Source organism: Phalacrocorax aristotelis, chromosome 1, assembly GCF_949628215.1.
Source record: "Phalacrocorax aristotelis chromosome 1, bGulAri2.1, whole genome shotgun sequence".
Classification (NCBI taxonomy): Eukaryota; Metazoa; Chordata; class Aves; order Suliformes; family Phalacrocoracidae; genus Phalacrocorax; species Phalacrocorax aristotelis.
The window spans coordinates 98,311,368-98,324,592 of record NC_134276.1 but is presented as its reverse complement, the minus strand read 5'-3'; the positions used below and the strand labels follow the sequence as shown (position 1 = coordinate 98,324,592).

Below are 13,225 nucleotides of genomic sequence, written 5' to 3'. Positions count from 1 at the left end.
CACCTGCATTTGCCAACGTTGCACATTCACGGTGCTGTTTGGCGGGGGTGGGGGTGAGCTGAGAAGAGGGCTGCTCTTGGCTTTTGGGTTACTGCAGGCAGGAGCTGGCGACACTCGGCAAGGCACGCGGATTACATCTGCCCATGTTACGTGCAGTAGGATTTCCTTTTCCTAGAAGGAATCACAGCAAAGCAAATGAAGCAACTGACAGAAAAGGTAGCTGTGTGCACCTGGGGTCAGCCCTGCCCAGTGGTATAAAAACCAAAGAAGACAGAGGGTAATGAGGGAGTGAAAGGACACCTACCCTTCCTGTTTTATAAAGGAGTGGGGACTGAGACTAAATGATGTAGGCACGATGTTTCATTTTCTTCAGAATCAGGGGTTAGCAAAGGTCTTCCCCTTAGAAAGGAACAGGGCAAAGAAATGGATCTTTGTCTCTTTAAGATGAGACAAACTGCCACTCTTAGTCATATATCTTTACTGCACCCTAGGGTTATAAAAACATACATCTTCATTTTGAAAGTCTTTTATTACATCCATAAACATCAGATTGCAGCTGACTGTTCCCTGGATGAGAATGTCCTAGTACTCCAAGGGAGTTTTGACAGGGGGAGGGAGTGAAAGTAAGATTGTTGGTTTTTTTTTTAACTGGAACGGTGTTTATAGGGAACTTGTCAGTCTCTGGCATGCTACAGCCACTGTCAGAGAGCTGAGCTGCACTGAAGTGAGAGGACACGGGTTTCTCTGCTTATTCTCACTGTTGGAGTCGGGTACTATCCCAGGTGCTGCATACGGTAAGCTTTCCTCCTGTCTTAAATAGGACGCAGCATTTGCTTTGTTTCAGTGCTTGGGTTTTCAGATGGGTTTTGTGAGAAAACTGAAAAATGGGTCTCTGTGAATAGAACTAATCTCTTCATTTGCTCTGCTAGCCACTCCACTGGGAGTCAGATCGCAGGGAAAAAAAAAATAATGAAGGAATTAGAACTGAGACTTGCAGAGCACAGAGTGCTTGTTCCAATTTAGAGACACGGGGCTAAGAGCCAAATTGTTTGACCAGCAAAGTGAATGCTCTTGACAAGTATTTCTGACATCTCTAATACCTGAAGAACCGCAAATTTTTTCAACAGGTACAAGAGCTATTATTTAGAAATGCGTTGTAAATGCTGGGCTGTATTTGTGTCTGATGTGTTCTGCCTGGGTGATTGCACTCGTGAGGCATCATGCTCCCTCAGGCAAGTGCAAGAAGTAGCTTCAGAAATGCCATCAGGGTATTTCTACACAGGGTATAAATGGGTGCTCTGTAATCTGCAGCGTGTATATGAGAGCATGCAATGTTTCCACTCCTTTAGCAGGAGAAACCACGAGTACATCCACGTTGCAGGCATGAGAACGACTGCAGCACAGTGCAGTTTAAAATAACTGGTGGGGGAAAGTGGGAGCAATCTCGAACCAGCAGCTCATAGCTCAGCAAAGGTGATTTATGCTTCTCCTGTCTGTGTGAATACAGTGTGGACAGCCTGAAAGATGGGAAAACCTTGCTATCGTAATCCTTCCTGAAGCGTACTTTCCCTTGAAATCTAGGGTCTTGTTTTAAGGACTCGTTTGTTTTCCTCTGTGTTAAGGACAGCAATCCTGGGATGGTCTCAGGGAGGGCTGGGGCTTCATCAGGCTGACTTTCCCGAGCCAGCTGAAGTACCCGAGTGCTGGAGTTGGCAGTGGGAGGCGGGGAGCTACAGGCGCAAGTGCTCCCACTGCAGCAGCTCAAGCAGCGAAGGGATCCCCACGGGGTCCCCACGGCAGCTCTGTACAAGTTCTGTTCTCAAGGGAAAAGGGGTTGGGAAACTTGTGTCCTGCTGTGTCCAGCCCCCGAACCAGGAAGGGCAGACCTCATTCTGCAAGGACTGTCACTTTGGCATCTCACGTTTGCTTGAATTTTATGCATAGCAATACGATCCTTATGAATTTGCACCAAAAAGTTCATCTACAGAATAATGTCCCAGTGTAAATCTAGAAGGCAGGCTGGGTTTTCTTGTGTTCATAGGCCGTTGCATTGTTCATGGCCACTCTGGCACAGTGTGCTGATGGTGTAGAGGCAGTCCTTGTGAGCCAGACCTTTCAAAGGCTGACGGCGAGCCTGGGTGTCCCACCCAAGAGATGCAAAAGGGGTCTCCTTTCCAGAGAGCACTGCCTTAAAACAAGCCACCTCTCAGAGAGCCAGCACATCCCAAAAAAACTTCTGAGAATCCTTGACTGTACCCTGCAGGCAGAGGAAGGCAGGTGAGATGAGGAGTCATTCCCAAATGCTGTCACTGTTCAAAGGACCAAAACAACTTTTTGGCTAAATGCCTCATCGTCAGAGCTGGAAGCCTGGGGATGCCACTTTGCAGGGAGGTTGAGGGTGTCTTCTTTCCTCTGTTGTTTTCTGTAATGTATCCCTCCTATTTTTTTCAGAGAAAGAAGAATTGTTGCAGAATTTACTGGGGCAGATTGCTGAGCAGTTCTCGAGGTAAGAAGCTGAACAACATTATTAATTTAAAATGTTATTTCTTTTATCAGCCTGAAGCGAAATTTTCGCAGGAGACAGAGGAGCATTTAAGATCTCTTTCAAATCCCACTCTTCCTGCAAATTTAGGCCTGGTACACTCGTTATTTCCTGCTGACAGCAGGACAGTATCTTACACCAAAAGCAATTTTGGTGATTATCTTTGATCTAAAAAGGAGATCAAATGCTAAATATAAATGTTCTTAATGTGCTCCTGCCCTCTTAGGAAGCAAAAGAAATGCTTCTTTGCTGAAGAGTCAAATCACCTGATTTGTTTCATTTTTCCCTTTATCACCCAAATATGTCTCTCCTCGAGAGGATTTCTGAATATCTGTATAGCTGTTTAATTTATTCCAGCTGTTTTGAGTAAGACAGATGTATCCCACCACAGCTCAGCAAATCAGCAGCATAATTCAAAAGGAGGAGGGCTTCAGAGTGTGCGAACACCAAGATGTTGCTGTTAGGGAAAGCATTATCAATTTAACTTTGCTTCCCTAGGGGGTACAATAACAAGTCCCTGCAGAGAGGGGGGGTGATGAAGTGTTGCAGAGCCACAGTACATTCCCAGGACCATAACAAGATCATTTGTTGTTCGTTTTTCTGAAAATTAAACTGGGGTGTATTTTCTGCCCAAATTTTACCATTTCCATGGAAAATTTTCTTTTTCTTATGGCAACTGCCATTGGACTGATCAGTCCACTGAAAAATGTAGATATTTCTAGCAGAAGTCCTTTGCACCTAGGGTAGGTACGGCACAAAATGTATAACATTAATACATAAGGGTTTTCTTTTCAGGGTTTTTAAAATCAATGAGCTGAAAACGGAAGTAGCTAATCACTTGGCAATGCTGGAGAAAAAGGTTGAATGTGAGTGTCCCTTTATTTGTATCACAGTGGGAACTGGTGCCTCAGAAACCCCTGCCTCGCTGCCCCCCTTGTACCCCCGCTCCATCCCGCTCCTCACAGCCCCTCTGCTTTCTCCAGTCATTCGTAACTCAGCCAGCCTTGAGCCCGAAAGGCTGCAGCCAGCCCGGGGCGAGGCACGGGGAAGGCAGGAGCCCGTGGTGATACTGACTGGCGGGGCAAGGCGAGGGAGGGAAGCCTGGCTCTGCAGGCATCTGGAGCACCCCAACGACTCCCCCTTTGAGCAGCCTTTGAGGGGCCATTGAGCCTCCCGCCGAGCTTTGGGCTTGGGGCCATATCCTCCTGCTACCACATCCCTGTGGCAAAAGGTCTCTACCTCCCTGGCCCCCAGCTTTGAGCTCCCCGTGGCCTGCCCTCCCATGTCCCCTTGTGCCCCAGCCCTGTCGCCCCCGTCACCGTCACCCCCCCTGCACCCAGCAGTGACCCCCATGCCTCCGCACGGGCACTCCCTGCAAAATGTCACCCTGCAACACACCTGGGCCCTGGTGCTCGCTGCTGAATTTTGTAATTAATTAAAGGAAGGTTCTGCAGCTGCCTTCCTTCTACTTTAAGTCGGATATTTGCACAGGTCAAACTCATTGTCTTGCAGAAAGTTTTTCCTCTTTCAGAAATGCATTTACTGGGTATTAAGCAGTTGGGTCAGTCCTCACTGCTGGCTGAGACCCAGCACCAGCACCAAGACCTTATTTCTTCTAAGTGTCATGTTGCACACCTCCCTCTGTTGGGAAAGGGCCCGAAGCGGGGGGAGGCCTCTCCCCGCAGCACGTGTGCATGCTACGTGTGCAGCACGAACACAGCGTGAACACCAAAGCGTCCACAACCAGGCGGCATAGCGTGTGCTGAAGTACAGATGGAGGGTACATCTCGTTGTCTTGCGTGGCGGTAATTTCTGGGCTGCAAACATGGGGGTTTATCCCTCGCTGGCCATATTGCCTGGCAGACTACTAGGCAGCATCAATTTCCTTGCTTGTTCGGTGTGTTAACAGTAACACAACCATATTCGGTTACAGTGGAACAAACAAGTTCACCTGGTCAAAGAGCTCCTTTTCTGTTTTGTTTTGTTTTTCCCCGTGTAACATCTGACCTGTTGTATTTCAGTATATTATGCAGAACACAGGCCCCAGAAAGGCAGAGAAGGGGTTGCACAGCACCATTTTGACACCAAAGGCCACGTCCTTGCTGATACGCAGCATTTAAGTCAGGAGCAGGCAGTTTTCCCCGGCATCACAGCTGTAGATATGCTGCATCTTTTTCACTAGAGCTGGCTGGAAAGAAAAAATTTCTGGTTCATGGAAGAAGCTGTTTTCTTGAAATTTCCCCTGACCAGAAGCTACCTTGACCCTGCAGCTGCTCAGTGAGACTGATGCCTTTGTCAGCAGGGAGAGGAAAAAAATGTCCTTATTCAAAGAGCAGCTGCAGGGGAACTTATCCCAGAGGCCACCCCAGCCGCAGGCTCCCCATGAGGTAGGAGCCCTCTGGGGATGTCCATGGAGGGGGGCTACCCTGTGGCATGCCTGTCCCGAGCACAGACCTCTGCATGGAAGGGTAGCAACCCCTCCTTGGCTACAGTTTATCCAAAGCTCCACTGGTTTATTCTTTTGTCCAAAAGAAAAACAAAAAAAAAAAAAGAAAAAAGAAAAAAGAAAAAATTAGCTCAGTCACTCCGCATTTTCTGTGAAACTTATGACCAACTCCAGTCTTCAGAGCTGAGTGCCATGGACTAGAGCAAATGAGGCAAGCATTCCTGTGGGTCTTCATACCCCCTTGGCAGCCCAGACAAGCAACTACCCCAGCCAGCTAGGGGCTGCTTTCAGCCACTGGCTCTCCCTGATGACCCCCTGGGACCCCCAGCTGCACCCTGCACACACACTGCCTTTCAGCACTGGCAGTACGACGCAGTGGAGTGAGATAACAGGTTAGCATGCTGCTGCCGTGGGGAAGTCTTGTGCATTTGCACTCCCCAGCACTTTATTGCTGGTTTAGGGAAGGCAGCGTACCCAGAGCCATGCAGGTGAACTGAATTCACTGGTCCCCAGATGAGGTTTCTTCCTGTAAGTGGGTCTCACCGCTGAGGGAAATAGGAGCAGATGTAGCAATCTGCTGCCATTCTGCCTGAGCGCTCGCAATCCCTTCTTTAGCAGCCTCAGCCTGTGGGAAGGAGCTCCCTGGGTTGCCTGTCTACAAGTGCACCCATCTGCTCGAAATTTGACTTCCAGAATTTGCAACAGAGCCAAATCTGCATAATTTTGAAATAAACCCAGGCTTTCACATCTAAAAAGCAAAACTGTGAGGGGAAGGGAGTGTCTAACCTCCATACTAGAGCTGGGCTCCCAGGGGTTGCTTTAAGAGCCATGTTTCAGTGCTGGATTCAGCCCAAGGATTTCTTTAGACAGCACAGGGTCTTTTCAGAAGGTATTTCTTGCTGCAGAATAATATAACGGGCCCTTAATCAGTGCACATGACAAGGCCATTTATCATTTGTGAGCCAAATGTGAAAAGAATTGTGCTTTTGTTTTGCCTTTTCTCCTACCTCCCTCGGAGATCCCTTTTCCACCACTTTCACATGTGATCTCTAGGATTTCTTCCCCAGAGGGAATGTGTGTGTGGGGCTAAGTGCTCATGACAGCGCTACATCTGCACCTCACATAAAATGGTCTCAGTGTCCTTCCCATTACTGTCTAGAGACCACATCACAGAGATGTATTTTCAAGGAGCCAAATCTTTTAACTGATTTTTTAAATCCCATCTAAGGCTTGTGACTTCCCCTTGCAAAATGCGCCCACGCGGGACAAGCACTGGGAATGCTTTGTCCTGTGGCTTGACTTTCTCTGCTCCAGTGTTCGCGAAGCAGCCCACACATGAATAAGGAAGCTGGCAAAAAAACCTTTACAATTTGTAAGCATCTCACATCTACCTTAAGAAAATAATTATGTAAATTCTCTGCTCCCCTGGAGAGGTTTTGGAAGAAAACTAAAGAGTTGCAATACGAAAAAATGCTCAGGGCTGCCATTTTGCACCATAACTCCTCTTGTCTCTGCAGTTGCCTGTCCCACTATCCTGTCGGTCTGATAACTCTGCTTTGCTCCTACTGCTTCAAATAGGTGCTGGCTACCATTTAGACAGCTTGGCAAATGGGCTACCCACAAACTTCTCCTGGATGCATGCACCAAGGTGGTACACAGCAGCGCAGGGCCTGCAGGTCAGCTGCAGCTGGTCACTGGCAGCTGAACCGACTACCCAAAAAAGTGCAGCCAGATATCCAGAACGAAGATATTGAATAAGCAGGACAGCATCTTGCCTGTATCATCACATTGTGATCTCCCAAAGAAATTGCTTGTGACAACACTAAACAAAAATGCATCAATCTGGAAATGGGATTTTTAAGTGGAGGGTAACCCTGGAATCAAGCATAAATCAAAACCCTTTCTCTTTCCTTTCCTAATATGTGGCATTTTGGACTCGGTTCATACACCTCTCTGGTTTTCCCCTTTCCCAGTTCCAACAGCAACCTTTGTTGTTACTAGCATAAAGAAAACAAAACTGAGGTCTCTGCTAATCCATAGAGGTGTGCCCTTCTACGGCAGTTTTTTATCAGTTACAGGCTACCCTCCAGATAAGTGTAATTTTGACTATTATTTTCTAAGAAAGTGACTGAATACTGATTGTATGCTTGCAAATTCCCTTGAGTTTCCTGAACCACAGCTTGTCCATGCAAACAATGAGTTCAGTGAACAAATGAGCTGTGAAATGATTGCATATAAATGACATGTACTTAATAAATGGTGCTGCATTATGTCCTGTAGCACGCTGATAGTTCAACAAGAGGAAAAGAAAAGGGAGAATACTCCTCTACGTGCACTGTGTTAGGTTCTCACAGCTACATGGAATGAAGTGCATCACTGCATAAACGGGCAATCAAACTTTTTGCCTTGTGGCTCTCCAAATGACATCCAGAAGAGGAATATAGGATACTTTTTTTTTTGTGCCCCATTCAGAAATAACCTTTGATTACAAAACTGATTGGCAAAAAGTGACAGATCTTCAATACCTAAAAAAAAATTTAAATCAATCATCAGAGCAAAACTTTTCAACATTTTTCTCTCTCTCCTGCTTTCTCACTTTGGTTTCTCTGTATCTAGCAATGCCTCTCAGAGCTCCTTAATACTCTGCATGAACTTCCGAATTAAAACCTTTTATCCTAATGGGAATTATAATCCTACTGGGACGTGTTTGCCTAGCTGCGCTTATCATCCCAACAAGAGAAGGGTTTTTTTGCTCAGGATTTCCTTTGATTCGTGTTCTACAGCAGCAAAGTGAAGGCACCAGAACAGCTGACTGCTGCTAACAATCATGGAAAAGCTGAGCCATTACAGCCATTCTGTGAATTAAAATACTGTAGCTATTATCTAAAATTGGCAGCAGAGAATTCCTTTGGGTTTTCAAGATATATCGCTTTGGCAGCACCTGCATATGTGAGAACTGGGGCAGACTGTAAGCACTTGCTGGCTCACTGGATAACCGCACTGTTAAAGCCCTTTGAAATTTTGCACAATTGGGAAACAAGATCCTTTGACTTTCGCCATGGTAACACCCCTGTTGTTTTCCTTTGTTGACAGTGGAAGGCCTGAAAGTAGTGGAGATTGAGAAATGCAAGAGCGACATTAAAAAGATGAGGGAGGAAATGGCAGCAAGAAGCAGCAGGTAAGTTCTGCTTTGGACCTAACCAAAGAAATAAGCATCTGGTTTCAAACCCTAATGCAATGTTTCCAAAGAATTGAGTTACCTTCTGGGCTTAGAAGTACAGGAACAAGGAAACCCCTAACGGTTAAGGACAGTGGCTTTAATTTAACATTTGAAGATGTATAGCCATTCATCTCTTAAAATAGCTTGGGCCATGAGAATAGAGAAAAAGATCTTGCAACAGAGAGTTATTTTTCACCATACAGAATGGGAATTCTTCATCCAGATTTACTAGGAGAGAGGGAAAGGGAAAAGAAGTTCTTCAAAGTGTGGTGTGCTTGGTTGGGAACCAGCTAAGGCTCGAATCAGCTCCAATATATTCTGGGAAAATATCAAATAAATATGTAGCAGCTCTTCTAATTATGATCTCATGCTATTATAAAACATCCATTTCAATTTCAACAAGAAATTGGGAATCTACATTGTAATTCAAGGGCTCACTGTGATTGTGAAGCTTGGCTTCACTGTAATCAAAACAACAGCAGAAAAAATTGCATTTTGTACGGTATATGGTCTCAGCTGGAAAGTCTGCCCCTGTGTCACTGAAATACCCCATTAGGATGAACAACTCATCACTGTGAGATTATGAATACTTCTGGGAAGGTTGCTGAAGAGGGATATACTGCGTTGCTCAAAGTGTGGGTGAAAGGAATGTTTCTCAGAAAATGTAACTATGCTATCTTGACAGTCTCTTTTTCTTCATTTGGGGTCAAATTCTCTGACCTCTAATCAAAGTTTTTTCCTACTGAGGGCAATGGGAGATTAGCCAAAAGAATTATGCTTTATAATCACTTGCTTTTATAAAATTTTTTATCCAGATAGGTCAGGAGGCACAGTATTAATAAATTCCTGTTAAGTCTAAGGCCAAATTCAGCTGTCATACTGGCATAAATGCAGAGTAATATTATTAACTTCAGATCTGCTCCACATTTATACCAGCAGGATGGATTGCAGTTTGCCGTGGGGCTTGTATCATTTCTTCTTCAGGTGTGTGAGGAATTCTCATTAGAAAAATCAGAGCTCAAATCAGCAGTAAATGCAAAAACACGTATGCTGATTTGTGACAGGCATGATGTCAATAACGTGTGCACCTGTCTTTACTTTCCTTGACTGTTGTGGGAAGCTGGGAGAGCTGCATTTACAAGCATAGTGACGCACAGGCAGATAGGGAATTAAAACAAAAAAAAAAGAAGTTATAGCAACTTCACATTCACCCTGTTGACACCACACACATCGGGAAGTACGAGACTGTCCCAGCAGCAGCCATGACTCATTCCTGTCCCAGACCTTGTCACCTTACAATCTATATTTCTGAGTATAAACAGCAATCTGTTAACAAGAAAAACAGGAATGGGGAGTGCTGCATCTGCCCAGTGCAGCCAGCTCCAGCTGAGGCGTAGTCTTTGCCAAGGGATTCTAGTGGGATATGACAGCAGCTAAAAGCCAGAGACCATCATGGAGTGTGGCGCTGGAAAGCGGTGGTAAAAATGGCTATGGTGCTCAGCAGCAGGTAGTGCTGGGCACAGACACCCAAGCTAGCTTGCTCTGAACTTGCATTGCACAGCAGCTTTAGTTGAAGCAGGAGCCTAACTCACTCTGCTTAGCATCACTTTGTGCTATATCGATGTGGCAGCTACCTGTTACAGCTCCTCTTGGTTGCCTTGAGCTGGGTCTTCCTCCTCCTGGCTGCACAGAATCTCTTCCTCCTTGCACAAAATACTGCCCATGGTTATCTGTACTCTAAGGGCTTGGGTCCCAAAGCAGCAGCTAGATGTGGCCGGGTTCAGTGTATAAGCAGGGTAGCTTCAAGTCACCTCTTTTTGCTATAAGAGTGAGGAGAGGGTCCTCCTTGGTGGCTGGCCATTAAAAGGGACCCCTTTGGGAGCTGCTGAGGAATGAGCTGTGGTGCCTGTTCCCGAGTGACTACAGCTCCACAGGACCCATGGCACGTGGTGACCCCAGCCTAGGGGTGCCTCACCCCAGAGCGGCTGGGCAAGCTCTGTCCCATTGGTGGGAGGTACGTGCATGCTGTGTGGAGGACAGAGGCAACCCAGGGCAAATACAAATGGTTTTGCTCCTATTCAGATTTTTCATCCCTTGAGCAATGACTTTTGCTAGATAATGCATTACAGTTGCAATTAGAGATCACACATAAATTTAATTAATGTATATAAGTATGTGTGAGTGCGTATATTCCTTCAATAATATCACAGCGCACACAGCTGTATTCTTGTATGCTTCTATGTTCTTACATTTGCTGTTACATTACCAAACGACAGAGTAAGGATAAACAGCTAAGTTTATAAAAGTAATCATGCACAGTGAATTGTGCATCTCTCCTCTTCAGAAGAGCAAAGCAGCCCCACTTGCATCCCCTCAGATTGCTTTTTTTGCTAGTCTGTTTTTTGGACTCACCACTGGCAGATGCTAATAACATTACAGTGTCATTTAAAATCATGACCATTTCCAGATAGTTTTACATTTGTAAAGGTCTGATGCATCCTGGCTCTGGTGTGCGCCACAGTATGGTAGGATGAAGGCTTTGATGTCCTACTACAGCTGGGAATTACAGATAGTTGGCTAGCCCTCAGCTAACCCTGGCAGCCAGTTCCAATTAGGGCAAGGAATGCCCCAAAGTCACTATTTTTATCCTACTAACACCCTTCACAGTGGCGTTTTGAGGAGACAGCTTTAGAAACGATTAAGACAGCTTTTCACCGAGAATCTCCTTAAACAGGGCAGGAAAAGGCAGCTGGCTGAAGCCAGCTGACTGCCATGAACTGTAAGATGACATAACTTCTGCAGGATTTGTTTTCACAGGACACCACCATCAGAAATGATAGCAGACATCGATGTTAAGAGGAGAAAAGAGACCCAAACCAATTCCCAACAGAGAAGAGAAACACTAAAAAGAGACACAATACAGAATGTGTGAAATTATTTTAAAAGGGACAAATGAAGTTAATGGAATATTTTGGTTGGCTTCTTTGGGTGGTTTCTTTTCACTTCATTTGGCAGTAGGCTTTAAGAATGAGATAAGATAATCTAAACGTTAGGACTGCAGGGATAAATGCAAAATGCAAGCAGATCAACATCACATGAGAGTTATTAAAGTCCTTGTGACCAGCTACCGGGGAAACACATATTGAATTAATGTATCGCGATTGCCATGGGTGATACCACATTGCTCTTAGCTTTATTGTGCCCCCTGTGGCTGTAAGGCAAGAAACTGCTGTTGCACTGCAATGCAGCAACCTTGATGTTCTGCAAAGGCTGTGAGGCTGGTGTGCACCTCCTGCCATCACAGTCCCCTTGCTCAGATGGGGTAGCATTACCTTGGCTCTTCCACATGCAGAGGAAGAAAGAGTAGATAACTGGCAGTGGGTGCTGGTCTTAATAACCAGGAAAGTGTTAATTACCTGAAATTGCTGGCAGCAATTCCTCCAGGACCGGGGAGCCAAGCAGACTGTGTCTGCCAAGCCTGTGCCTCACTGCTGTTGTCCAGCCTGAAGGGCAGCAGGCAAGATGGTCATGCCATCAAAATGGATGGTCTTACCCAAGCTTTTACTGAGGCCTGGAGCTGGGCTGCAATAAGCCATGGGCTCAGCAGGTGCCTACACCAGTAAATAAGCACAGGCATGCCTGTGTCCATACTCGGCATGGCCCCCGGCAGGGCTCTGCTGTCCTAGGAGAAGTACACCTGCCACAAACAGCAAGCTGCCTGCTGAAAGGAAAGTTACTTGGTTTAAATGGAAGTGATTGGGTATCCATGGATACTTGCCTGAAGACAGACACTCTTCACTTGAATTCAGATAGATGGCGAATGGGCGACAGCGGTGTTGCACAAAGGGAGAAAATCCTGAAGAGGATTGTGCTTTTAAAACGTTTGAGCAACACCACATTAGAAAGGGAGATGTTGGGGAGTGGGGTAATTCTCTGAGTGATGCCTACTGAGAGACCAGAGTACTGGCATTTTTCGAGGCACCGCAGCTTTGTTCCCACAAATTTAAGCACTGAATATTTCATTTCAGGACTAACTGTCCCTGCAAGTACAGCTTTTTGGATGAAAACAAGAGGCTAACTCCCCGGCGGGATGTACCATCCTACCCAAAGGTACCATGCAATGCTCACACTTCCCAGAATCCTATCATGCACTTGCTATGCTGACAAGCGCTGGTTTACAAAGCATGATTCCCTAGCCATCTACCTTCTAGTTATTCTAAACCCAGGGCCTGATCCAAAATCCCTGGAAGCTGATGGAAAAAGCTGTGATTGCCTGTGGTGGCTTAAAGTTGGATCCTCAGTAGTCTTTAATACTTGAAAGTTCATTAGTGTTTGAAATGTTAAAGAACATTTTGCATTCATCAACATTTAACGCTCTTTTGTCTAATTATCTTTGTTTATTCTCCATGCTCGTAGCAAAAAATCAAAAATAACCTATATTGTTGTTCTCTAACTGAAAATAGTGCTGCTGCCTTTTTCCTCCTAATGGATTATTTTTTAATTTAAAAAGTAATTTATGGAGATGTTTCATCTAGGAAAACAGAGAGAAAATGCGACATTGGATTCTCTCCAGAATGATTCATTGTCCCTGTGAAAATAAGTTAGTGTATTTGCTAGGGAAAACAGTAATGCTTGAAGAAAAATGTCTACTGGGCAAGTACAAGTACAAATCCATAGTGATGAATGAGACTGAAACCATGAAGCATAGAGGATCTTTGGTCCCAGCACTTTGTCCCAGTATTTCCTCAAGGGAATTACTCAAATTAATTTGCCAAAAATCTAGTCAAATTATGTCTGCTCAGTGCCTGGCTCACACCTTGACAAAACACCAGCTCATACACATGCAAATCATAATTTAGCAGTGGGCATTTGCCTGCACACATCAAAGCTGGCTGTGCCGCTCTCAAGTTCACAAGGTCCAGTGTACCACAGGTGTGTGATATAGACGTGCATCCTGGCATATTTGTCTTCAGGGCCTTACAGAGCAACAAACTATAAGTTCTGCTGTTTATTCTGC

At 45.4% G+C, this 13,225-nt stretch overlaps 1 protein-coding gene across 3 annotated transcripts in view; it reads left to right on the top strand.

Annotated features, from left to right (window-relative positions):
- The window catches only part of PDE9A (phosphodiesterase 9A), a 49,698-nt gene that overhangs the window by 19,579 nt on the left and 16,894 nt on the right, over positions 1-13,225 (top strand). Inside the window, exons 1-5 of one of the 3 annotated variants that reach the window (XM_075099123.1) lie at positions 683-794; positions 2,452-2,506; positions 3,338-3,408; positions 8,082-8,166; positions 12,237-12,318. In XM_075099123.1, coding sequence (XP_074955224.1) covers positions 3,387-3,408; positions 8,082-8,166; positions 12,237-12,318 — 189 coding nt within the window. In that variant the 5' untranslated portion in view covers positions 683-794; positions 2,452-2,506; positions 3,338-3,386. Of the gene's footprint in view, positions 1-682; positions 795-2,451; positions 2,507-3,337; positions 3,409-8,081; positions 8,167-12,236; positions 12,319-13,225 lie in introns of those variants that run through there. The other 2 variants (XM_075099114.1, XM_075099133.1) reach the window with 2 other exon arrangements.